Source organism: Macaca fascicularis, chromosome 11 (genome assembly GCF_037993035.2).
Source record: "Macaca fascicularis isolate 582-1 chromosome 11, T2T-MFA8v1.1".
Classification (NCBI taxonomy): Eukaryota; Metazoa; Chordata; class Mammalia; order Primates; family Cercopithecidae; genus Macaca; species Macaca fascicularis.
Window position 1 is genome coordinate 91,988,676 of NC_088385.1, and position 28,000 is coordinate 92,016,675.

General features: G+C 34.0%; 1 protein-coding gene across 7 annotated transcripts in view; it reads left to right on the forward strand.

The window, feature by feature from the left end:
* The window catches only part of LRRIQ1 (leucine rich repeats and IQ motif containing 1), a 232,753-nt gene that overhangs the window by 81,215 nt on the left and 123,538 nt on the right, over positions 1–28,000 (forward strand). For 6 of the 7 annotated variants that reach the window (XM_015431285.4, XM_015431286.4, XM_015431287.4 and 3 more), the window contains 4 exons: positions 11,031–11,210; positions 13,414–13,863; positions 17,478–17,679; positions 27,881–28,000. In XM_015431285.4, coding sequence (XP_015286771.3) covers positions 11,031–11,210; positions 13,414–13,863; positions 17,478–17,679; positions 27,881–28,000 — 952 coding nt within the window. Of the gene's footprint in view, positions 1–11,030; positions 11,211–13,413; positions 13,864–17,477; positions 17,680–27,880 lie in introns of those variants that run through there. The other variant, XR_012419764.1, reaches the window with a different exon arrangement.

The window sequence follows — 28,000 nt, forward strand, 5'->3', positions numbered from 1 at the left end:
GTTTCTCTGCAAGCTGTGACCATGTCCAAGAAGACCCTGAATCTGACAATTTCAGAGGAGTATGAGGTATACTACAGAAGAATTAAATGTCTGGTTATGTTTAAAATTCCCATATTTGACTTAATGTACCTGTAGAACAAGCTATTAGAGTTTGGGGAATAGTCTGTCTTCCCACTCTTGTCTGAAGCTACTACAAACTTCTGACACTCTTTTTAGTGTCAAAATTTTACAGTGGACATATGCAAATTAATTTGTCTCCTGGATTTGTTACTTGGTATTTGGTTAAGAAGATAGAAGCATTTTTACACTAACTCAAACACCTGTGTAATTTACTGCATATTAGTAACCTGTATATCTTAGAAGAGTTATTATCTTGACCCAGAAAGTCAATTTTTCTTTTTTTTTTCTTTAGAACTAAGTTTCCAAAAAATTTCTAATAGTGCAATGTCATTTAAGGAAATCTTGCATGTTTCCACATGTTTTAGAAAAAAATTTGTCAACCTCCAGTTTAGAAATGTCTTTTCCAAGTGTACGTTAAGCTGTGCAGCACAGATGAAAGTGTATGACCTAGTACAGTGGTTCTCAAAGGTGTGTCTCTTGACCAGCATCATTCATCATCACCTGTAAACCTGACAGAAATGCAGAATTTTTGACACCATCCAAACCTACTGAATCAGAAACCTAGGAAGGGTGTTCAGTAATCTGTACTTTAACAAGCCCTTTTGATGATTCTGATATATACTAAAGTTTGAAAACCACCATTTTAAAACAAGAATATTCTACCCCTACCCCATACTATGTGATCCTGGACAAGTAACTTAATTTTCTTTTTTTAGATATGTGGTCTTTCTGTGTTGCCCAGGCTGGCCTTGAACTCCTGGGCTTAAGCATTTCCTTTACCAAAGCCTCCCGAGTTGCTGGGACAACAGGTGTGTGCCACCACGCCCAGCTCTAACTTAACTTTTTTGTATCTCTGAATCCCCAGTAGTAAAATGAGGATGATAATCTCATGGGGTGGTTATGAGAACTGAATGTTATAATACACATAATTTATTTAGAACAATTCTTAGAATGTGGTAAGAAAACAAAAATTTACTATTTCCCATTACCATGTTAACCAGATTATATATGGGTTCTTATTCAATCACCAAGTATTTAGCGAACTCCTCCTGTATACAGTGTCCCAACATGTTGGACATTATTAAGAAAATTTAATATAACCCATAATTTCAAGACATTTTTCTAATCATGTAAAATGGAGGTAAAATGTAGGCACAGAATTGATAACCATGAAAAATAATAATGATCAAAACCACTAATACAGCATTCACTCTCTGCTCAACACTGTTCTCATTTAATCTACACAATATGCCTAATCAATTATGTATGTAACACAGCATCCCATTTTATAGTTGAGGAAACTGAGTCCCATAAAGGCTAAATAACTTGACTAAGGTTACATAGCTATCAAGTAGAGGAGCCAGGAAATCTAACCCGTGCAATCTGGCTGCAAAATCTATACTCATAACTCTTAGAGTTTTTATATCTAATAAAACACTAGTGTCAAGTGATTATTGTAGGCAACACATAGGCTTTAGAAGTTTAGAAAAATCATCTCAGTTTAGTGTGACAAGGAGAAATGGCCTTGGCTAAAGGGGCACACTTTTAGTTAAACCTCAAAAGTTTGCTAAGATTTAAAGTCATAAATAATAAAAGCAATTCTGGTGGAGGAATATCCAAGAAAAGTAAGGAAGGTCAGATGTGTAGTTAGGCTCTGTTTGAAGCTAGTCTATTCAGATGTAAAATGGGTATACTGGGAAATACCATTGGAAGGAGATGAGAAATCAAGTACTTATAGTGGTCAGAGAATAGACCAAGTACTCTCTCTATATGTTACTTCATTTCACAGCAGCCCTATAATTTGGGTTCTGTAATTGTCATTCTCATTTTAGAGAGGTGTTTACAAAATCCTAGATACCTTATGATTTGAATAGTAATTATCTCATAGGGTAATATGGGTTAGGCTTCATAAAAAATAACCCAGAAATCTGTGTGGTTCAATACTAGATTATTTCTTATTTGTATTACATTTGATGTGGGTTCAGCCTGTATAACTCTGTAGGCAGAGTTAGAAACTCAGGCTGCTTCCATTTTGTAGACCTGTTTCATGTGACTTCACTGTCACTTGGCTTTTGTAAGCTAGTGGATTGTGGTAGGAGAGAGGGAAAGGGACCATAGGGAAGGTACAACTGACATATAACCGCTCTGCTTTCAGAGGTGGCAGTCATCACTTCACTCATATTCCATTCTGTTGACTAGTTCCATTCATGTAACTAAGTCATATCACCAAACCTGCTGCACAAGAGGCTAGAAAGGGTAAAGAACAAGAATATCAGCCAACACTAACAGTTTGTGTGAAGGCTAAATATGCTACCACATGAAAGCATTTTATAGAGTGCCTCTCACCTGGCACACTAAGAAAATATTAGCTATTGTTTTTGTGAGCAATAGAGAAAATTTGAGTATATGTGTGGTTATAAAAATGGTAGATTACACGTTTAGTTCTGAATATATTTCAGGCATTGTCCCAGACATTTTGTATTTCTACCAGAAATAAGCATTTTGGGAAGACTTTTTTCATCAGCAAACTGATAAGAGATTAGGAAACGAGTGACCAAATTTATTAAAGTCCAGGGATTATAGAGGACTAAAATACAGTAGTGGAAATAGCCCCAAATTATTCTACAGATTCTTCCAGAATAGAGCTGGAAGGGGACATATGTACCATATATATGTATATGGTATTAGACACACACACACACATATATAGGTATATATACACACACACTCAATTCTTTCATTTTGTTAATATATAAAAATTGAGGTGCAGAGATTAATTAGCATACGTTAGATACAACGTGTTTGCATGCACAGTTTTCTAAAAAATGCCAAAATATCTACAAAAGATTTCTAAAAACATCTAAAGTATAAAGTTTTCCAGAGATGGAAAGATTAAATAAATATTGTTCATTTTATTATATCCTCGGATAGGACATTATTCAATCTCGTATAGTTTATCATCTCCTGAATAGCTAGGCTACGTCTTCTTAGGTTTGGATCTGTTTTTTCTTAAAATGATTTTTATAGGGTTTATGCCCTTGATATTATTTCCATTATTGTATTTACCCATAGTTTTTAAAATCAATATTAATATTTCCTATTAATATTAAAGTTAATGTATAAATAGACTATTTCTATACTTTTAATATTAATAGCATAAGAAATATTTCTAACTTGGAATATATATTGTTTTCCCATTCATACTAAACATATGCTATTCTTTTCTCGTGTCTTTCCTTTGCTTTTTAAGAGTTTTGCTTCTGAAAGACAAAGCAAGAAGAATTTTATGTTCTGAAATAATCTCTGGGTACTGGGGATTCTGTAGTTATAAAAATGGCAGTTTACATTTTTTTTTCTGGATATATTTCTGGCACTTCTTATATCCCAGGCACTTGTTATTTCTACCAGAGAAAATTGGTCACTGCCTAAAGGCATGGGTTATTTTAGGGAAATTTCAAATATTTTACTCATTCAGGTGTGATTTCAGGGAAGCAATTAAAAATATGTTAGTTGGTCTCATGTATTGAGAACATACTCTTCCCCTCTCATTCTCTTATAGATAAGATCTTTTAACTTACTCTTTCACAGGCTGTCTTTAGGGCACAAAATCCCTGTCCTCCCGAATGTCTGGATGGCTTTTCTTGCCTCTTATCTGATTTATAATAAGCTTATGGCTTCCCTCTTGCCTTTTTGCTTTAGCAAGTTGGCATTCTGTTTACTCAGAGATAAATATCTTTTTTCATTTATTGGGGAAAGGATATCAATCACTTTTCCTTACTAATAATACTTTAGTCTTCACCACGTGCCCTTTGGATGCATATGGTCAATTCTCAATCTGGAGACATTTGCGGCACCTTGAATATAAATGTTCAGACCAGTTTCCTTAATTTTTGTTGAATACAAGAACAGAATTGCAATCTAAAAGAGAAAGGAAGGAAACATAGTTGGTGACAGAATTACCATTTATATCTTGGAAACAAATTCTGGAGGGTGCAGAGGTGTAGATTTCCTTTATTTTTTTAAAGGACGTGTATTCATTTATGCAGAGTTTAACAGCTTGATCTGCAGTACTGAATTGTGTAGATTGCACTTAGTTTGTCCATTTCAGGTTTGTGTTGTAGCATTTCACTGAGATTTGTTAAATTGAGAAGTTTTATTTATATCCATTAATTTTTAAAAAGATATAATCTAAAACAGCCATCTGAAATGTTATATCCTTAATGGAAAAAATTTTGTTTATTGTGTTTGCTTCTGGTTGCACAGTACCAGCACAGTCCCTTATATGTAACAGACACCCAAAAATATTTGTTGAACAAATACATTACAGTATTTAATTACATTATAATGTGTAAAGGCTTGAAAAATTGCGTGTTTCTGCCCCCCTCCGCCAAGTTTTTCTATTGAATTAATTTAATTTTACATTAGTGATTAGAAATGTTATTCCTGATAAATTGACAATTGGTGTTATTGCTAATTCACAGTAATTGTCGGTATCAGAAATTGTGAAACTACAGTACTCAGACTTCTAAAGTAGTATAGTATTTATCACATTCCCCAGGTTTCCTGAGAAACTGAACTCTAGGACATATTACTACAGGAAATATCAACTGTTGATGTCAAATCATAAGGGTATCAGAAACTTCAGTTATTCAAGTGTGTGTGTGTGTGTGTGTGTGTGTGAGAGAGAGTGAAAGGCCACCTAAATGTGTTTCTAGACCTTTGGTGTGCTAGGTGTAGGATCCCCTCATCTGGAATAGAAACAATCGATATTTCCACTTACCTGTAGTGGCTCAAGTTCTGGGGCTATACTTCTTTTACACTGGGTTTAAAGTACTCCTAATCCCCAAGTTTGGGATCCTCATTTTCAGGAGCTAGATCTTAAAGTGAAATTTCTCATACAAAAACAAGAATTTAATTACATCTAAAAGGCACTGCTTGGCAGGTAATACTATTTATAATGAAAACATCTGATGGGTTGTTTTTAGGTGGATTTTTTTTTTTCCTAGTAACTATATGGGCCAAGCCTAGATGACAAATAAAAAATATTAGCTTTTCCCATTATTCAGAGCAAGTCCTTTTAAGGCCATGATTTTTTTGTTAGTTGTTCAGCAAAAATGACATGAATTATCTTGCTGATCTGGTGTCACTTTCCATCCAAACAGCTGCCACATTGTCAGTTTCAACAACCAGAAACAAAATTAATGTCTCAAATAATCTTTTTTTTTTTTTAACCCATAGGCAATTACTCAAATAATCTTTCAATGTATTTTTTATCATTTTGTTTGCATTCAGCATGAACATTTATTTTATTGACTTGTGGGAAAATAAATTGACATTTTATTACGAATTTGTAAAGATAAATATTCACATTTTACTGCTTTTGCTAATTTTATGTACTTTAGAGTTTTAAAGAAAATATGTAATAAGTAATAAGAAAATACATAGCATTTATATTATAGATATGAAAATTATTTGGCTATTATAATTTCTATATTTAAATGAACTTTTCTGGACTAGAGTAATTCCCCCTTTAGAATGTAGGCTGTCAAATTTCATTTACATCAGTTGACCTATACTTAATTTGAGAAATTCATTTATCTAAAGGGTTTTAAATCTGGAAATCTATAAAATATGGAATTATTAATCAAAGGATCAACTCAAACTTTAAGCAATCTGTTCCAATGAACTTTGCATAACCCCATGATACCAACAAAAGTATTAGTTATAAATTTTCCCAATTGGCTTCTTACTTTCATGTCTAGCCAGTGATAACAGGGACAATGCTGATGTACTAAGAAATCTCTTTTTAAAACTTAATCCATAGACTCAGTTTGAAATCTCCTTTGGGAATTTCTCTCATTCACTCATGATTAATAGAGCTTCTTAAGTGGTGGAATATTCACCAGGAAGTTTTCACCAAATGAAATATTGGTTCTACCCTTGATTAGGAGGCGCCCAGCTGGAAAAACTAATGTTGAGATCTCACAGTATTCTGATACTTCATTTCCAACATTCATCAACTTGTTCTGGCACTTTCTAATATGTTCATCATAAACTCTTATAAGTCTGCATTTAGAACTTGAGGCCAATCCATGCACTGCTCTGTTATGCAGTTCTGACGATTGTCCTTTAATAAGTAAGTAACATGAAGAAAATGTTTAAAATAAAACACTAACTCCAATCTGGATACTGATTACATAAATTACAAATTTCAAGATATTGTTATAGTCTTAAATATCCAAGCAAACTAAATGTCTACATTCAAAAGAATTCCAAATACTAAATTATTAGGAAACTTTTTATATAAAGGTGATGAACATAGCTTCAAAGTATTCCTAATGTAAAAATTTAACCTCTCTTGATCCACATTCCCTAGAATCGTTCCCCATACCTGAAATATTGTATGTAATATTTATATCAGTATCTATGACCAAAATATAGTATTTCATGATAAAATCACTACTTTGTTCCTTGCTGAGCTGGTATCAGTTCCATCTGAACAACTATTATGTAGTAACAGTTGCAACAACTAGAAACAAACCTATACTTCCATATTATCTTTGAATGTATTTATTTTTATTGTTTTTGTTTGTTTGGAGTATGAAATATTTGTTTTATTAAATAAAATATGCTCATAGTAAAATATATTTATCTGTTCATTTTTCTGATAAAACAAATATTTATATAAGATTATTGTGTTAAAATAGCTCTTCATCTTGTCATTAATTATTCTGCACAGAAGCCCCGTGTCTCTATGTATTTGAAATGTACTCTCTAAATTCAGAGTTCCAGGAATACCGTTCTAAGACACGGTCATACTCTTTATGTAAAACAGTAGAAATGTTAACCAGTGAACAAATTATTGTAATATAACTGCGGCAGTGCCACAATATTTCTTATTGTACTTAGATTCTTTTGTTGTTGTTGTTTGTTTGAGATGGAGTCTCGCTCTGTCGCCCAGGCTGGAGTGCAGTGGAGAGATCTCAGCTCACTGCAAGCTCTGCCCCCCGGGTTCAAGCCATTCTCCTGCCTCAGCCTCCTGAGTAGCTGGGACTACAGGCGCCCGCCACCACACCCGGCTAATTTTTTGTATTTTTAGTACAGACGTGGTTTCACCGTGTTAGCCAGGATGGTCTCGATCCACCCTCCTCGGTCTCCCAAAGTGCTGGGATTACAGGCGTAAGCCACCGTGCCTGGCCGGGTTCTTATTCCCTAGTGTGCATAAAGAAGGCTATATTTAAAAAAAATAAAGCTTACCCCAACCTATCAGCAGTGTTATTTCATACAATCAAAGACGACAGTTTTCCTTTTTTCTTTCTTTTACTTTTATTTTAGGTTTTGGAGCAGATGTAAAGGTTTGTTACACAGGTAAACACATGTCATGGGGGTTTGTTGTACATATTATTTCCTCTTTGAACTTGTTTAGAGTGAACACTAAACAAGTTCAAAATATATGGACTCATATTTTCTTAACTTGATCAAACTATTTATTAGCAAAGCATCAAGCTTTTTATCTGCTTCATAATATTACAGATCATCTGATAATTACCTTGAAGAAACAAATCCAATTTATTTCTCTCTTCCCTTATTTAAATATTGACAAGAAAGAAAGCTTCAGTTTTCTTTCAGGGGAGGGAGCAGAGTGGGGGTTGGGAGCTATTTCTGTTCTCAGTACATGAAAAACTATGGTGTTCTTTTTTCTTTCTTTCTTTTTCTTTTTTTTTTTTTTTTTTGCTTTTATAGAGGAAAATGTATTTATCTATCATCTCTTGTGATAATTTTTAAATTTACTATTACTACGACGACTACCAAGATTATAACTCTACACAGAGATACTTTATTACTTTGGTTGGCCCTAGGCATTTTTGCCTTCATAGGCCAATTCTCTTGTAATATATATACATATGCTAAAATTAGATTTCACAACTGTTTGTATAAATGAATATTTCATCTGAGACTATACAATCTAGTTAGAGATCTGCCTGAAGTTTTGCTTCTTAAATCTTAACATTTTTAATAATCTCGTCTTGTCATTCTTCAATTGGTATTTAGGAATTGTTACTTTCTTTTTTTAATTAATAAAATTTATTTTTATAGTAGTCATAGTTGAACAGCAAAACTGAGTAGAAAGTACAGAGTTCCCATATACTACATCCCCATACATGCACAACCTTTCCTACTATCAACATTCTGCACCAGAGAGGTATATTTGTTACCATTAATGAGTCTACATTGACATTGTCACTCAATGTCCATAGCTTACATTAGAGTTCACTCTTGGTGTTTCATAATCTATAAGTTTGACAAATGTGTAATTACATGTATCCAGTATTGTAGTATGATAAACTATAGTTTCACTGCCCTAAAATCTGTGCTTTGCCTATTCATCTCTGCCTCCCACCAACTCATGACAACTAGCGATCTTACTGTCTCAATAGTTTTGCCTTTTCTAGAATGTCATTAAATTGGAATAATATCGTATGTGAGAATTTTCATATTGACTTCTTTCACTTAATAATATGCACTTAACTTTTCATGGCTTCATAGTTCACTTCATTTCAGCACTGAATAATATCCTATTTTCTAGTTGTAGCACAATTTATTATCCACTCACCTACTGAATGACATCTTGGTTGCTTCCAAGTTTCAGCAATTGTGAATAAAGCTGCTATAAACATCTGTTTACAGATTTTTGTGTGAATATAAGTTTTCAATTCATTTGAGTAAATGCCAAGGAATGTTATTGCTGGGTCATTTGGTGAGATTTAATTTAGTTTTATAGGAAATTGTCAAATTGTCTTCCAAAGTGGCTATTCCATTTTGCATTCCCACCAGCAACGAATGTGAATTTCTCTTGCTCTATATCTTGACCAGCATTTGGTATTGTCAGTATTTCTGGATTTTGGTCATTCTAATAGTTATGTAGTGGTATCGCATTGTCTCATTGTTATTTTAATTTTCAATTTTCTAATGAATATCATGTTGGATATCTTCTTATATGCTGGCTTGTCATCCGTATATCTTCTTAAGTAAAGTGTCTGTTGAGGTTTCTTGCCTATTTTTAAATTAGTTTGTGTATTTTCTGATTGTTGACTTTTGTTCTTTGATATATTGGATAACCGTTCTTAATCAGATACATCTTTTGAAGTGTTTTCTCCCAGTCTGTGACTTGTCGTCTCATTCTCTTGAGATTATCTTTCATACAGTAGAAAATTTTAACTTTAATGAAAAAAATGAATTTTTTCTTTCCTTGTTTATACCTTTGGTGATTTTTAAACTCTCCTTCCTGCACACTGACATACCTTTTGTATTTTATCTAAAAGTCATCATCATACCAAAGGTCATCTAGATTTTCTCCTATATTATATTCTAGGAGTTTTAACAGTCTATATTTTACATTTAGGTCTTTTATTCCTTCTGAGATAATATTTTGTGAAGTGCATAGTCTGTCTAGCTTCATGCTTACTCATGTGGATTTTGAGTTGTCCCAGCACCATTTGTTGAAAAAGACTGTTAGCTCTGTTGTACTGGTTTTGCTCCTTTGCCAAAGGTCAGTTAGCTGTATTTGTGTGGGTCTATTTCTGGACTTTCTATTCTGTTCCATTGATCTGTCTGTTCTTTCACCAATACCATACTGTCTTTATTACTATAGCTTCATATTAAGTCTTGAAGTCAGTTAGTGTCAGTCTTCTAACTGTTGTTTTCCTTCAATATTGAGCTAGTTATTTTGGATCTTTTGCCTCTCTATATAAACTTTAGAAACACTTTGTTAATATCCATAAAATACCTTGCTATAATTTTGATTTGGAGTGAGTTTAATCTATAGATCAATATGGGAAGAACTTACATCTTGACAATATTGAGTCTTCCTATCTATGAACTCCCCATTGGGATATCTCTTAATTTATTTAGTTCCTCTTGGATATCTTTCATCAGAGTTGTATAGTTTCTCCATAGGAACTGTTAGTTTCTAACGAGGGTATTGACTTTGTTGAAGGAGTTCACTTTTCCCTGTAACTATCAGCAGCCTGGTGAAAACAGACCTACACTCTCCTTGAGAATGGTTTCAGCTAGTAGTTCTAAGTGGCTGAGCTTGATGGAAAGTTCTTGCTGTCTGACCTGGCTTTTTCACAGCATTAGGGTTTTTCTTTTTTCTTTTTGTTTTTTGTTTGTTTGTTTGTTTTTGTTTTTGAGATGGAGCCTTGCTCTGTCACCAGGCTGCAGAGCAGTGCCACGATCTTGGATCACTGCAACCTCCACCTCCCTGGTTCAGGTGATTCTCTTGCCTCAACCTCCTGAGTAACTGGGACTACAGGTGGACACCACCAAAAATTGATATATACTTTTGTAAATACGTTGAAGATTTTTACCTTTATAATCCTTAGCAAGATTCAGGAGAAAGTATAATTTTAGATGTTCCAGATCATGATAAACAGGGTAATATCCTACCTCTCTTGTTTTAGTCTTACTCTCATATATTTTACTAAGAGAAACAGTCAGAATATACCTCTATTTCTGAAATAAAAGACAACTTTTGTTAAGATTATTATAGTTATCTTCTGTTTAAAAGTTTATCTAATATTATTATTCTTTTCATAATGCATCTTTTTACACTCCAAATTCCAGCGTGAGTTTCCAAGTTTCAATCTTTCATTTGTGTTTTAGAAGAAAATGGTTAAATAATTAACTCTAAAACTTACTTTGTATATGACCTGATACCAGGTTTTTTAAAGAAATGTAACAACAACAACAACAACAACAAAATCTAACTCTATCATTTTCCCTACAGTCACATTTTCTGAGATATATATCCTATGCTTATATTACTTAAATGATCAGCATATGGTATTTAGATATATACTCTCCTTATCAAGATCAGGATTATTAACTTTTTTTGTTGTTTTCAATAGGGATTCTCTACTTAAAGTGTTGCCAGATCTGAGAATCCTTAATGGCAGTATGCTAAACTCTGATTCAGAAAGCTACACTGAAAAACACAATCAACTGGAATCAGCAGGTTTCCTGGCACTTTGTCAGTCTCAGATTCGAGAATTCAACTTGCTAACTGAAAATTATATAACTGGAAAAGGGTAAGATTGTGATCTTCCCATTGTTGTATTTAGAATCAATAATGTAATTTATAAATATGATTTTTAAAGTATTCTGATTAACACAATTATACTTTTTTAGATTAAAACAGTGTGTTTTGGGGATATTCTACCTTTAAAAAATTTTGGGCATCGTGTTTTTATTCTTGAAATGTATTAATATGTATTTTGAACATAACTTCAAATATTTAAATGCTACAATATTAGATGAAGTAAATGAAAGCATGTGGATAGCATCAAGACAAGAGGCAAAAATTCATCAATTATTCAGTCATAATTTTATTCAACAATTATTGTAGGCAAGACTATTTATCCCCAAATAATTCACAAATTAGCATAACAGAAAATTGGGTAAACACCTAGAATAGAGTGAGGTAAGTTTTATAACACATGTAATTTATATTATACATTAAAATATCATACATATGCTTATATACTAAGGTATGATGGGAGCACAGTAGAGAAAAGCGGTCAGCACTTGCACCCATTTAGATTACAGAAGTTGACAGTAATCAGAATCAAATTTTGAAGAAAGAAAACTTCCTGTTCCCCACCTCGAATTCTGAATGCATTATAATTGATATTTCTAAAACTGTATTTTAAAATTTGCATTATGTCAGAAAATGTAAATTATAAACAAAAACCATTTTGTATTGTTTCACTTACAATGACTCTCCATTGCAATTGGAAAAATAACATGTACTTCTAAATGTCTATATTTTCTTACTATATTATATTCTTAAAGTATTGTTATTGATACTTTTATACATGCTTGTCCTATGTAGAAGTTCATTTTCTGTTTAAATATTTTTGAACAGTCTATTTAGATTAAAAAGAAATCTCACATCATTAAAAATAATTTAAATTGTTATAAGTAGTGTTTAATGCAACAAATACTAAGATTATTTACATTTGTCTTTATGCAAATCTAAAATAATATTTACTTGTATATATGTGGTAATATACAATTTTGTACGTAAAGGTGACTCTTGACATTCCCTTGAAATCCAAATTTCAACATGAGATTTTAAATGCAGTCTTTGGACTATTTATTTCATTGCAACTTAAGTTTTATTTTAGCATTGAAAATGGAAAGACTATAGGAAGAAGGAAAATTCTTATTTTATAATATGTAAAATAGACTATATTTTATATATTTAATGCATAAGTGGTGGTGAGTTCAACAAGTAACCATAAACTCTTGATATGCTAATATCGAACCTTTTTTTGCATTATTAACCAATGAAATGAATAAAATACAAAACAAACATATTGGACGAGCCTATGCTAATGTCTAAAATTACCTTTGTGAACATAGGAACTATCAAATTGTCTACATTTTTGGAAATAATTGTAACTTTCATTTTGTTTGATGTGATTAACATTTTATTTTTTATATACTGTATTTTGTTTTCAGAAAAAAATTAAGGCAGCTTATGGCAATATATTAAATATAGCCAGAAAATATGTTAGAAATAAGCAAAATTTTTTAAACATGAAATAAAAATAAAAGAAGACAAAATGTAGCCAAGAATACTCATATAAGTGAAAAGTCCTTTACATTTGTTATTGAGAACTTCAAATCCAGGCAACATTAAAATTTGATTAATTATACAACTTATAAAATTCAAAAGCTAGAAATCCAATAATTGTTCAAGAGAATCTTAGCCATTTATGTCTTAAAGTACTTGAATTCTCTTTGCAGTGGATTATTATTTTTCCAGAGATAAATGGGAATAAAAATTTTCCCATAATGTAAGTTCTTTGTTTAAAAGTCCAGTACAAATATTTTGCATGGCAAAAGTCAATGTAGAAAGCACTTTTAACTTTATTTCATAAATAGCTTCTCCAAATTTAGTCAACCATGATTTCTCATGTTTATGGTAGTAAAAGCATGAATTTTTCTCATTCATTTGTACCAAAAATACCTAGAATAAAAATGGTCCTAAAACTTCCAGACATGTTGTCTGGACTGATGGATCTAAATTAACTAAACAAATGTTTTCACATTTTGTTATAAACGAGATCCATTTTTATATAAACAACTAGAAATAATCTATAATGAATGTTGTAGTGAAGTTTAATATTCATTTGAGGCCATACAGTAAAAATTTCAAAACTTGCACAAGTTTTAATATTTGCTGATACTATTCTTATTAAATGTTCTCATCGTTTATTTGTTCAGAGATGTATTTACCTTGGATACTGCAGAAAATCTCTGTCATTATTTTAAAAAATTGATGATACTGAGTACTGAATACCGACATGCACACGAACGAGGGGATGTAAATATCACCAAGAAAGATGAATCAGAAGCCCAGAAAAATCATTTGGCCCCTACAAACAGTGACAGCACTCTGCAAAATGGAGTCTTCTACTCTTGTGCACATGAAGATAATCCAGACTCACCAGATAATCCTGAGAAATGGATGGACTCTGTCTCCAGCCGCTCCCCACTAAGCAACTCCTCCACATGTGAAAATATGGAAGGAAGACATCAGGAAATATTAGTATGCCAGAAGAAAGAAAACAGCAAGGCAAGCAGTATTCCCACCATAAGAATCCCATTTAAAGAAGTAGAAATGACAAATTCTGTGCTGAGGAATCACCAAAATATTGAGCCTAGTGAAAAAATGTAAGATATATAAATAATGTTTCTTCTATAGATGTATGTTTACTACTTTTGATGGATGATATTAGTCAACGGTACCTAGTAATTTGCTGAAGGATTTAAATCACAATCATATTTCATACCGATTCCATTATGTTTTCATGAGGTGCACAAATCATTAATTATAGTGCAGATTAATTTGATTAAATTCTGGTTTAATTTCTAGTAGTATTTAAATGAGTAAATGTGAATTTTTTTCTGCCTTGTAATATATTTTAAGGAGAAATAAAATACAATACTCTAAAAATAATAAAAACATTTTCTGAGTAATCAAGTATTTTAATTTTTAAAAAATATACCTTTGCAGGCTGGGTGCAGTGGCTCACACCTGTAATCCCAGTACTTTGGGAGGCCAAGGCGGGTGGAACACGAGGTCAGGAGATCGAGACCATCCTGGCTAACACGGTGAAACCCCGTCTCTACTAAAAAATACAAAAAATTAGCCGGGCGTTGTGGCAGGCGCCTATAGTCCCAGCTACTGGGGAGGCTGAGGCAGGAGAATGGCGTGAACCCAGGAGGCGGAGCTTGTAGTGAGCCGAGATCGCACCACTGCACTCCAGCCTGGGTGACAGAGTGAGACTCCATCTCAAAAATAAATAAATAAATAAAATAAAAAAATATATATATATATGCCTTTGCACATGCCATTTATTTGCTCATTGATTTAATAAACATTTAATGAGCATCTTTGCATGTATTTTGAATGTATGTGCTATAACTTTTTGGCATCAGTAGATCTATAAGGTAGGGCAATATTCTCTATGATTAATCAAGTAAACCCCCTTATAACAATTAAATAATTTTAGAAAGCTAATGACTAACTATTGAACAGCAAGGATTAGGTTTTACTTTGTCCTGTCAATTTCTTCTTGTTCTTTTTACTTTTGGCCTCAGAGTCAAGCTAAGAAAAGAAAAATTCCTCAGATTTAGTTTCTCTTATGAATTACTGGTGCTGAGCAGGGCAAATGTCAGAATACCACAGTAGCTAGCAAATCTTGCTTTTCCCACTCTTCCTTTTTTCAAAAGTTGTCAGGGTAAAGAGTAATTTTTTTCTTTTCTGGGAGCTAAGTAATTTGATATGCTGAAACTAACATATTTCCTAATGTAAATTTTTAATATTTATCAAAAGTGGCTTTAATATTTTCTGATTTGTGTTTTATCAGTTTATTTAATTGATTGCCTTTGCTCCAAACACTTCAAATGTTGCCTACTGAAATTTCATATAAACAATATTTTTAACTTCTTAATCCTAAATAAAATAGCCAAATGATGATAATAAGTAAGGAAGAAGAACTGAAAATACAGATTAAAGACCCAAAGAATAAACGGGAAGGAAAATGTATACCCGTTGCTGAATCTTAACACTCAGTGATTCAGGAGATTAATTGTTAATTGTGTAAGAGTTTCCTAAGAATTATTTACATGTGCTCTTATTCTAAAGACACTTTTGACATTATAAGTTTTGCCAAAAATATGATGATGATGAGGATGATCATGGAGTTGTTTTTCTCAACCTGTAGTGCACCCTACATTTAGGAAACCATAAAGTCAGCTTCTTTACCTGCTTTCAATGTAGTGAAAAGCAGTCCATATGTTAGTGTCACTGAAGAAAATACCCCTCATCTACCTTCTGTTTTTGTTTTCCCTGGGGAATTTTGGTGATATCAGGCTGAGGAATTCATGCAATCAATGACTTTACAAAAAATTCACAGTTACAGTTCATGAAACTTGCATGTGTCTATAAAGAAATATAAGATACTGTCTCAGGTTTGATGTGTTTTCCCATAAGCCTTTTAATTTTTACTAGTTGCATATTGCAAATGTGTTTTCTGATTCTTTTCTTTATCACCCAAAGTGCCTATTAAAGGTGCTTTGAAATCCCCTAATCCATTTTTGTTCAAAAGATGAAGTAATGAATGGATGATTGAATGAATAAATGTGAATTATATTTATATCAAAATTTACAAAGTTATGTTTACCCTAGGAGGAGGAAATGATTTGTTGGAACATGAATATTTTTTCAAAGTACTGGAAATTCAAGTAGTATATCTTAGACCATGTATTTTAGCCTTTAACTTCAATATTCTATTCATAGTAAAACAGATTGGAGCGTTCTACTAGCTTTACATTAAATGGTGGTGATGATAACAATGATGATGATAGTAATGCCGATAATAAGCCAAAACAGCAATAGAAAATGGCTTCATAATTCCTTTCTAATTTCCCAGAAATGTATTACTATGAGGAAAAAAAAGTGTGGTCATATCTAGTAGAGTTTATCACTTCATTCCACTTTGCCTTAAAATAAATTGTATGAGGAATGAAGAAATTTCATTGGATTTGGCAATTATAAAATTATTGAAAACTATTTCAAGGGAGCATTAGGAAATGGAGATACGCCAAGAATTACTTATCTTCTTTTTTTTTTTTTTTTTTTTTGAGACAGAGTCTCGCTCTGTCGCCCAGGCTGGAGTGCAGTGGCCGGATTTCAGCTCACTGCAAGCTCCGCCTCCCGGGTTCACGCCATTCTCTTGCCTCAGCCTTCCGAGTAGCTGGGACTACAGGCCCCCGCCACCACGCCCAGCTAGTTTTTTGTAATTTTTTTTTTTTTTTTAGTAGAGACGGGTTTTCACCATGTTAGCCAGGATGGTCTCGATCTCCTGACCTCGTGATCCGCCCGTCTCGGCCTCCCAAAGTGCTGGTATTACAGGCTTGAGCCACTGCGCCTGGCCTACTTATCTTCTTTTTAAGCCAAAGTCAGGAATTTGAAAAGGGAGTAAGACAGAATAGTCAGCACTTTGACTACACTCTTTACCTTGATAATATTACTCTAATAATCTATGTTGGGAAAGAAAAACATTTCTGATTAGTAAGAGTTAAATTACTAAACACACTGACAATCCACTTTTATAAATGATGTATATTTTAAATCACATTTTGCTAATGTTGCTGGGCAACTTAGGAGGACATGGAAAACACATAGCATTGATTCATTCAGTGCCTGAAATTGGCAAATAGGTGTGGACCACAAAAATGTAAGTATTTACTGCTGGGTCTGTAAGAGTGTAAGTTAACTGTTTGTGGGCAGAGAAGAAAGTGAAGCTCCTAAGCACCTGATAGGGTCCTTCCTCTTACAGTAAAGGCAGCCTTCTTCCTCTTACATTCGAAGGTCACTTCTCCACGATGAATAGGATTTTACCCTCTCTTGCCAAGTAAACATTGGCTCCTACATGTGTTCCCTCTCTTCTGCCTCATCACTTTTTCCCGTTCTCTCTGGACAAATATCCCCAAGATGATACAAAATCTCTATAAATCTCCCTCCTTAAAAGAAACAAATGAAACTCCCTTTTAGCCACATACTCAACTATTGGCCCATTTCTTTTCTTCAGATTGGAAGGTTTTCTTACTATTTTTACTTCTATGACAATGGTTAAGTAAAAGAAGCGGTCTTATTTTTAAATAATACTTTATGTGTTCTTTGTTTAAAATATTGCTTAGGAGGAACTTTTATCTACAACTGTGTATTTACAGATAATAACAAATGTGTGTGTGTGTGTGTGTTTCTCTCCTCTTAATAGTATGGCAGCTGTGGTCATCCAGTCATACTGGCGTGGTTACCTCATGCGCAGACAGATGCATTTCTCCACAAGGTTATGTACTGCTGCAACAGAAGGACTGCCAAATTCTTCCATCAAGAATCAGACTATTTTAAAGAAAGAAAAAAGGGAAAATATTGTGAATATCCAAAAACAGAGAGAGAAGGCTGCTGTTCTTATTCAGGTTAATTTCAATCTTTTGGTAACATAGTTACAAAAGACTTATTAGTTGTCTTTCATGGTTTATTCTGTATTAAAAATAGCCTCCAAGTTTCAGTGATTACAGTTATGTAGACTTATTTCTTATTCAAGTGACATGTTGGCTGCAGGTTAGCTGCAGGTTGGCTGTGGCTCTGCTTGGTATCTGGATTGAAGGAATAAGCCTTCAATACAAAACACTATTTGCATGACTGAAGGTCAAGCTGGACCACACAACCATATTTAAAACTTCTCATCAAGGCTGGATGTGGTGGCTCAAGCCTGTAATACCAGCACTTTGGGAGGCCGAGGCAGGAGGATTGCTTGAAGCCAGGAGTTCAAGATCAGCCTGGCCCGCAAAGAGAGACCCCATATCTGAAAAAAAAAAACCCACAAAAATTAGTGGATGTGGTGGTGCACACCTGTAGTTCTAGCTACTTGGGAGGCTGAGACAGGAGGATTGCTTGAGCTCAGGAGTGTGAGGTTGCAGTGAGCTGTGATCATACCACTGGGAATACAGTGAGACCTTGTCTCAAACAACGACAATAACTTTTCATTAAGCATGTCATTTGTCACATCTGCTAACATTTGATTAGCCAAAGCAGGTCTTACTTGGCCTTGATAGCTATTTCTATATGTTTGAAAATCTACCAAAATAATTGTTAAAGTTTTTCAAATACTTTCGTTTAAAAATTTAGAAAGCAAATAATTAACAGACTTGACTCAATCTCACCAAGACCAGGGTTTTTGTTTTTGTTGTAGCAGTGTAAAACATTACCAATTTATTACCTTAAAATGTTTGTAACTCAGAAGTCCGAGCACAACATGGATGGATTTTCTGCTCAATGTCTCACCAGTCTGATATCAAAGTGTTGACTTGGACCTTAGTTCTCATCTAGGGCTTGGGTCCTCTTCCAATCTAATTTGTTGCTAGAAGAACTCATTTGCTCACAGCTGTAAGACTGAGGTTCCCAGTTTCCTTCTTTCTGTTGTCCAAGGACTTCTCTCAACTCTTAGATGCCACTGGCAATACCTTACCAACTGGTTCCTACAGGCAGTTGACAAAGTATATTCCAAGGTCCGATTTTAAAATGAAGTTCATCTTGATCACACTCATTTTTAAAAATTTATTTACTCATCAAATTTTTTGAGAAGCTACGACTTGTCAGGAATTGTTTTAGGCTCAGGAAATAAAACTTAAAATCAACAAGATTCCTACCTTCGTGGAATTTATATCCTGGTAGAGGACGCAAATATAAACTAAATAAAATAAGATCTGTAGAAATTCATGGTATTGTACCCAAGTTTAATGATAACAATTAAACAAAATTTAACATTTCCCTTTATTCATTCAGCAAATATTTCTTGCTACAAAAATCTTTGTGGCTTACATTCTGTTGGAATATGCAGTTAATAAATATGTTCGCTATGAGAAATATTGTGGGTGAAAATATAAAGCAGGAAAAGTGGGATGGGAGTATGAAAGAAAAGTTTATCATTTTAGATAGGATGGATGTGTAAGACCAGGAAATGTGACACTGGAGAGAGATTTAGTCATTAGACATCTGTGGGAAGAATATTCCAGGCAAAGGAACATCAGATTCTAAGGCCATGATTTAGTAGCCTGCCCACAGTGTTTAGGAAGTAGCAAGAGGCCTGTGTAACTAGAGAATGATGAAAAGGAGCAAAGTAGGATTTATAAAAGGTCTTATATGATATGGAAAGACATTGGTGGAATTTGAACAGTGGATTGACATGGTCAAGTTTACTCTGTGTCACAATTATACTATAAGAGAACAGAGGCAGAAGCAGCAAAATCACTTAGCAGCCTATTAGAGTAAACCAGGCAAGAGATAACATTGACATGGACCCGAGTATCAGCAGCAGAGGTGGTAAGACTATCACATTCCAGAATATATGTTGATTTTTTCTTGAGAGTAAATACATGAGAGATAGAGAGGAATCAGGAATGTCTCCAAGGTATTTAGGAAAAGCAACTGGAAGAATGGCCTTAAAATTCAGAAAAAAAGAAATTACCTTTCCTCTCAAGTTCCTGGCTCTTAATATTAAAGATATAGCTTTCAAGAGAAATACCTTTGCTGAGCTGCTAATCAATGTATCCAGTATTTCTGTTTACTTAATTTGTCTATACTGTACTCCTCCTGAGAACAGTGCCTAGGCAAAGCTGTTTTTCTTACCTGATAGAGGTGGGAGTGAGTAGACAGTAATTGATTCAAGGAAACTCTGAGAAAAAAATAAAAAAAAACCCTTCACTTACTATCTCCAAATGTTATTTTGCTACATAAGGAATGTAGATGCCATGCATCCAAACTCCTTCCTGTCATCAGTGGATGAACAATACATTTTTCAGCATTGACAGTAAATAACTATTCAACTTTTGCTTCATTCCTCTCAATAAAGAGAAGGTTCATTACCTTATGAAATAGTCTAGTTGTGACTGGTATCTCTGTTGTGAGTTCTTTGGTTGAGCTTCTTTGTATCAGTAACAAAAGGAAGCATCATTCAGTCTTTCTTCGTAACTTTAATTCTCTTTTGTACATCCTGTTACTTCAAATCATTGAAGTGAACTCCATTTCCACATCTGCTAGGAACAATCATCTAGCTTCTTAAATGACTCATCTTAAAATATGAATTTTAGACTGTCTAAACATTCTGAAGTAGTACAGTGTGATTAGGCAGAAACAGCCGGGGCGTAACAAGGATCGAAATGAAAGATTTCATGAAGGATGTGCCAGAGACCGCTCTCTGTTCACCAAAACCACATTCTTCTCTTCTTCCTGGCATAGAGCCAAACTAGATTTCCAAGCTTTCCTTGCAGTTGATTGTGGCTCTCAGAGTTCTAGTCATTAGAATGTGAGTGGTAGGCTGGGTGCAGTGGCTCATGCCTGTGATCCCAATACTTTGAGAGGCTGAGGTGGGTGAATCACTTGAGGTCCAGAGTTCGAGTCCAGCCTGGCCAATGTGATGAAACCCCCATCTCTACCAAAAAACAAAACAAAACAAAACAAACAACAACAACAACAAAAACTTAACTGGGCATGGTGACAGGTGCCTGTAAGCTACTTGGAAGGCTGAGACATGAGTATCTCTTAAACCCAGAGGGGAAGGAGGTTTCAGTGAGCTGAGATCACACCACTGTACTCCAGCCTGGACAATAGAGTGAGATCTTGTCTCAGAAAAAAAATTCATTGGTAGATTTGTGCATCACTTTATCACTTTCGGGTCTACCCTGTAACATCTCCCACAGACACTCCTTCATTTCATTTTCCCTTTCTGGTTGGCTGAAATGGAGACAGCCTCTGGGGCATCCTTGTTGGAACTGAAGAGTGCAAAGTCTGGCTTCCCGAGTCACCTCATGTTAAAGTGCTGTCCCATTGGCTCATTTACTCTCTCAGTGTTTGTTATGTGATCAAGAGATAAACTATTTTTTTGGATTATTATACATTTTTACTCTGTTATAGCACTTACCCTACCCCACTTAAAGGATATGAGCTACACCTTAAGAAATAGTAGGACTCAATGTAGATAGGTAAGAGAAAGGAATTCCAGGCATAAAGGACAGTGGAAGTAAAATAACATAGGATTTCATGTTACTTAACACAGGATTTCATGTTACTGGAATGATAGTAAGCTTCAGCACAACAAGAATACCAAAAGAACTAGAATCTTAAGAGAATGTAGGAATAACATGGTGAGAGATGTGTGCAGTTTCAACAAGGAGCAAGTATATAGTATGCTATGGGGGGTAGAAGTTGGTGATAGTTGGAGAACAAAAAGATGTTAGATATGTCCAATAGAGAGAATTGTCAGGCCAGAGAATTGATTCGAATGTATGAGAAAGAGAGATGAGTTCATCATAGATAGATTATTAGGATAAAAATGTGACTTTGTCAGAAATAAGTAAGTTAGAAGAAGAATCTGAACATTACTTACCCACATGTTTACATGACCATTATTTCTGATAAACTAAATAGAGATGGCTGGGACTTGAATTTCTGACCCTAAGCAGATTCATGAGGGAGATATCTCTGTGTGACACACCAGAAAACACACACGCTATGTATTTTATAGTCTGGAGCTTCACAGAAGCCCTGACCCTGATGATTTGAGCAGAACCCATTGGGAGCCACAGTGAATCAATCCTTGGCTCATGCCACTTAATGCTGGATTAAAGGTTGCCCTTGCTAGCTTCTTTTCACTAGGTCTGCACTCAATCTTGATATCATTTTGTTGGTATTTTAAAAAGGGAGGAAGGTAAAAAAAGATAAGATGATTTTAGGAGGAAAGATAATCAAGAGAAAGAGAGCATGTTTCCCTGATTCTTGGAACCTTTCCAGGACAGGGTTGGGGAGAAAGTTATATGCAGTGTACCTCCCTAGCAGGAAGAAGCCACTTGGCCCATTTGCCATGTTAGGAGAAGGCGTTCTGAAAGAAAACAAGTAACTGACAGAGCATAAACACCCAGATATGAAAATCTAAGACTGGGCCTGGTGGAGCATACCTGTAATCTCAGAACTTCTAGAAGCCAAATTGGGCAGATTGCTTGAGCTCGGGAGTTCAATATCAGCCTGGGCAACATGGCAAAACCCTGTCTCTACAAAAAAATACAAAAATTAACTGGGCGGCGTGTGCCTGTAGTCTCAGCTACTCAGAAGGTTTTGGCGGCGGATCTCTTAAGCCTGGAAGGTCAGTCAAGATTGACAGTGAGTCAAGATTGCACCACTGCATTCCAGCCTGGGTGACAGAGTGAGACCCTGTCTCAAATAAATAAATAAATAAATAAATAAATAAATAAATAAAATAAAATAAAATAAAAATAGAACAAAATAGAAATAAAGATAATTTTTAAAAATCTCCAAATGAAAGAGGTAAAAGAAAAATAGTGTTACTTATCTCTGAGGTAGCTTGCATGTACTAGTCATCTAGACCATGTGACATGCCAATCATAAAGAGGGCAAAGAGCTGATAGTATGCTGCATAATGGGTAAGTTAAAAAGAGTAATGCCAATTTCTTAAGCAATGCTTTAAATTTTATTCCTTATTACACAAAGATGTCCTGTTTTTTTCTGCCACCCATATTGTTCAAGTTTTTGACTCATATTGACATCCTTTCTCATATTAGAAGAACCTTAAGCTCCCTTAAGAAGCTAGAATTTATTTATAGGAACTTACAAAACAGAGGAATATTATCTACATTGAAATTCATTTTAGAGGTAAATATGATTAAAATTAAATCAACTGTATTTTTTAAATTATACAATGTTAAATATCACATGATTTTCTTATTTGTTAAACTAAGTGAATGAAGTTGTTAGAAATAAAGCATCAAGGAAATTGGGGGAAATATATTTATTGAGTACATATTACCTGATAATCACATGCTTCTTACTGTGTTTAAATTTTCTGGTTTAATCTACGTGGCAATCCTCTATGACTTTTATATTTTTCCCTTTACAAATAATTTTCACCTTTCTTGAAAATATTGATAACAATCATAGTTTGAGTTAGAATTTTGTGGATTGGGCAAAAAGAAAGCTCTATCAGTAAAAAGTAGAAAACTTAGTTTAGGCAATAAATAGACTAGATAACATAGCCCCTCCTGGACTCTCAAACCTACTTCACACTTTCCTGGAAAAGAGATCTCAGTATGTATAAATGGAATCTGAAACCTGACACATAAGCAACAGCAAAATAAATTGTTGTTCTTCTGAGGGAGTGACAATATATTTCTTACTTGTCCTGTGGTGAGGTTGCCTTGGAGAGAGCTATAGGAGGCTGCTGAAATAGGTGGTGAGGTTTGATTGAAACAAGTTTCTTCCAGAAAGAGAAAGTGGGACTGGGGGTAGACGGAGTGGATATGTTTCACGGTTTGAAAAGGATAATTGAATTTTCAAGCCAGACATGTTGGGTGGGTAAAGGAGTAGAGTTATGCGGAACTAGCTTCTTTGACAGTGCTCTCTCCCCACTCAGAAAGTACGGTAGGTAACTATACCTATTCCTAGAAGCCTGAGTTTCTCACAGCTTTTTGGGAAGAAGGAAGGTAACATTGAAAGGCTCAAGTATTTATCACAGGCTGAGAAAAGAAAATCTCTACTACACTGTATCAGAGAAATCAGGCTATTAAGCATAATTAAGAACAGGGTTCACCACTTGTGAAAAGCTTATAAATTCCAATACAGTAGTATCACTGAGGCACAGTATGCCCAACTGTATCAGCATCTTCCAACTCCTGCTCAGGACCACAGGCTCAAGACTGTTGGCAGCGGTAGAAGTTATAGCACAGCTTCTGATTTGAGTAGTACAAGAGCATTTAGTCACAGAATGAGAGGGGAAGAATGCATAGAAAACAGCAGTTGTAGGCCATTGCAGAAATCTTGCTCTACTGAGCTTAAGCCAGAACAAAGGTATAAGGAATAACATTCAGGCTATTAATTTTGCCTGCTGATGGTATCTTTAGGTTGGTGGCTCCTAGGCTCCATTATGCATATATATTCAAATGGTAAACACACAGTGGGAGGTCTTTAGGATACCCTATTTAAAATAGCAATACCTCCCCAATGCTCCCCATCTCTTGTGACTGTTATTTTTGTCCATAGCATTTATTTACCATACAGTTTAGTTTCCTTATGTATTTTATTCTCAGTCTCAGTTCCCTTTAAAATGGGAAGTCCATGCTTAGAGATTTTTTTGTCTGTTTTAGTCACTGCTGTGTCATGTGTGTCTTGCATATAACAGACGTTCAATAATTTTGAAATCCATGCTACTTATTTACCCTCCTTGGTTTGTATGGGATGGGCTCCATGGAAGAATACTGTTCTTTTGCATTTCCATCAAGAATCATGATTATGTCCTTAATTGTTGGAAATTATGAATGACAACCAGCAAAAGAAGCTTGTAAAGTCACGTGAAGCTTGATTTCTGACTTTAGGTAATTATATTGATTGTAAGAAAAAAGGTAAGTGCACCATCTGTGATTTTCTAAACATTTAGTTACAAAACATTTCAAATGCACAGAGAAGACCCAAGACTCCATATACCTACCTTAAACATGAGTTGAATAACTTGTCAATGTTGACTCATTTAAAACCAATTAACATCTTCCTCCACATCACTAGATTATTTGAAATAAATTATTCCTTTCATAAATATTTTAGCATGAATTTCTATAATTCAAGCAATTATATTGCTTTGAATATAATTGAAATACATTTCCAAGCTTAAAAATAACAATTATTTTTCACTATCACCAAATATGATACCAGTATTCAAAATTCCTCTACCATTTAATACGTTTGTTTGCAGATTTTTCTTAATCAAAATACAAGTCATCACTCAAACTTTTATTTTGTATGTTAAGTCTTTTATTATATAGCAACTCCCTTCTTTTTCTTGCAATTTATTTATTGAAGTGACCAGGTCATTTGTCCTATAGGGTTTTCCAATTTCTTAATTTTGCCAAATGCATCCTCATGACATCATTTAACATGCTTATCATTTCCTTGTTTTATGTAAATTGATAGTAAGATCTAATGTTTGTTCTGATTCAGGTTTGATTTCTTTAGCAAGAATATTTCATAGGTGGTGGTTGTATTACAAAGAAGAGGTACATAGTATCTGGTTGCCTCTCTTTCAGGAATGTTACTGGCCATTGGTAAACATTGCCTAGATCAATTATTTTATTAATGGTTTACACAATGATGATACTTGATATCTACTATTCCTTATTTATTAACTAAAGTATTCAAAAATTACAAACAAAGTCTTTATCTATTCAACTATTTACTTATCCTAAGGTACAGTTCATATTGGAAAGGCAGGTTAAATGCTTGATATTAATAATTTTCCTTTATTTACCGATTTTTAGATTAATGAGGTCTCCTAGCATCCTCCAAAGGTCACCAAAATGGGTACTATGATAATAAACACAAATTTGAAATATATGTATTTGATTTCATTGCAGTTAGTATTATTATTGCTGCTTAAATGGTGGTCTTTTATTTGGCCAGTGGTAGTCTCATCAAGTTCACTTTTTGCCATGATTTAGTAGTCTTTAAAATTGTCCTTGCTTGCTAATGTGACACAGTGTTCCAGGTTCATTTGGCATACATTTTGCCCCAGGCCTAGAATCAGTCATTTCTCTAAAGACCGTTGGTTTCTTTAACGGAAATGACATATAGAGCACCCCATCTGGATTTTAGAAATACTTGTTTCTACTGGTATAGTTATTATTTATATAATGTAATTACATTGTACTTAGTTTTCAAATAGATATTTTTAGGAAACAAATATACCATGGGTACATATTGATGTTTTAAAGCTATAGTTAGGACTATAGAATTTTACTTATTTAATTGTATATTTGCATCTCTTTTCTTCTATAGAAAATCCTGATTTTTACTGACATTATCATAATTGCTTTTTTTCCTTCTCTCCCTCACTTCTCCTACCATATGTGTATGTGGGTATGTACACACACATACATATACAGTGGAAATAAAGACCACATAAATGAGAAAACAATGGGCTACTCAGAGTATATGCTAATGAGGGAATCAGCCATCATCACTTGCCTTTGGCGTAGACCCCAAAACATGGAAGGGAGTGGGAAAGTTTTTAGTGGAAAAAGGGAAAGCTTCAGGTATGCTCTATTGGAGGTTGTTGGCATGGGGAAAGTGGGTAGGGAGAGGCTAGAAGTAGAGCATCTTATGTTATTTGGCTTTCTCTGGTTGTTCCGGAGTTAGAAGCAGAGTAAAAAGCAAGGAAGCTGGGTCATTGATCAAGTTTTGACCATTCTTGGCTAATTGCTGCAGGGGTTATCACCTGGCATCCGGGATTATTTGATGCAGGTTATGGTTTGGCTTCCTATGCTGGCTGTTAACAAAGGTTTGGGTGACTGCTATTGTCATAGATGGTTTCACTGTTTTGTATATTTCACTTATATCTCTCTCTCTGTCTGTGTATATATATTTCAGAATGAAAATACCAATCTTATTACTAACAATATGATTACTGAAAACCATTTTAAGATCTCTTTTGTGGTCAAACTTGTCTTCTGAGTATATTTCACCTGAGTGAAGCCAAATAAATGTATTTTAAGTAACTTTAAATAACTTGTATGGTTATTCCACAGCATAAAACATTTTTTATATTTTAGGTACTTCTTTCTATTTCATATTTACTTAATTTGTTTCACAATTTTCTTATTTACTTAATTTGTTTCACAATTTTCTTAAGCATGTGCATAATTTGAAAGTCTAATCCAAGCAAGATGTATTTAGAGAAGTCTGGCTTCTATTGCTACACATTCTACCCCATTTTATGCCTTTATAGGTAACCATTTTTAACATTAATTTTATAATTTGAACGTTTTCTGTGTTTATATAGACTGCAATATATATGTTTATGTAACATATATGTTTATAAACAGTTTTTCATAGATAAACAGTAACATGAAAAACACTTATTTCTCCCTTGGTTTTCACACAATATATCCTGAAACTCATTCTCCAGGAGCATAAATATATTATTTATATTTATAAATATAAAGATATTCATTTTTATAAGCTACATTGTACTTGGAGTTACAGTTAGGAAAGTTCATTGAGGATTATTCATCCTCAAGTTCATTGAGGAAAGTTCATCCAGGATTCTTGAGGAATCTGAGTGTTTTAAATTTTGTTGTTTTATGCTTAATGTATTTAAAAATGAAATTAGTTCATTGTTATAGGCCATAATACTCCCTGTGTAATATGAATCCATTTATATACGTTGATGTTTTCCTAATTGTATTTTAATTTATTTTATACATAATCATTTGAACATTAGCAAAGTGGGTTTTCCTTTGTATCTTTTTCTTCTTAGTTTAGAATGGGTCCTGGAGGAATTGTAAGATAATTGATTGGTTGACCTACATGTGCAGTTGAGAGAGTTTTAAAGATTCTTTTTTGCTTACTACAAGGAAAGTCTCCTGAAATTCAGAACTTTAGACACATGTCGTCATTTAATTTATCTTTCAGTTTTAAGTGTCACATAAAGTTCAGAAAAGAGATTATTATGTCATTAAACTTAGGTCTAAGATGTTTTATCTTCCTAATGGGATAACACAGATAATCTGGTTTAGGGTTTGATCTATAACCTTGTATAACATACTTTACATTTTTGTTTAGGCAGTTTGGAAGGGCTTTATTTTGCGAAAGAAACTGACAGCAGCTCTAGAGGCTATTAAGAATGAAGAATCTGATGAAGAATACAGAGAAATAGATTTAGAGGATTTTACATTGGATGAA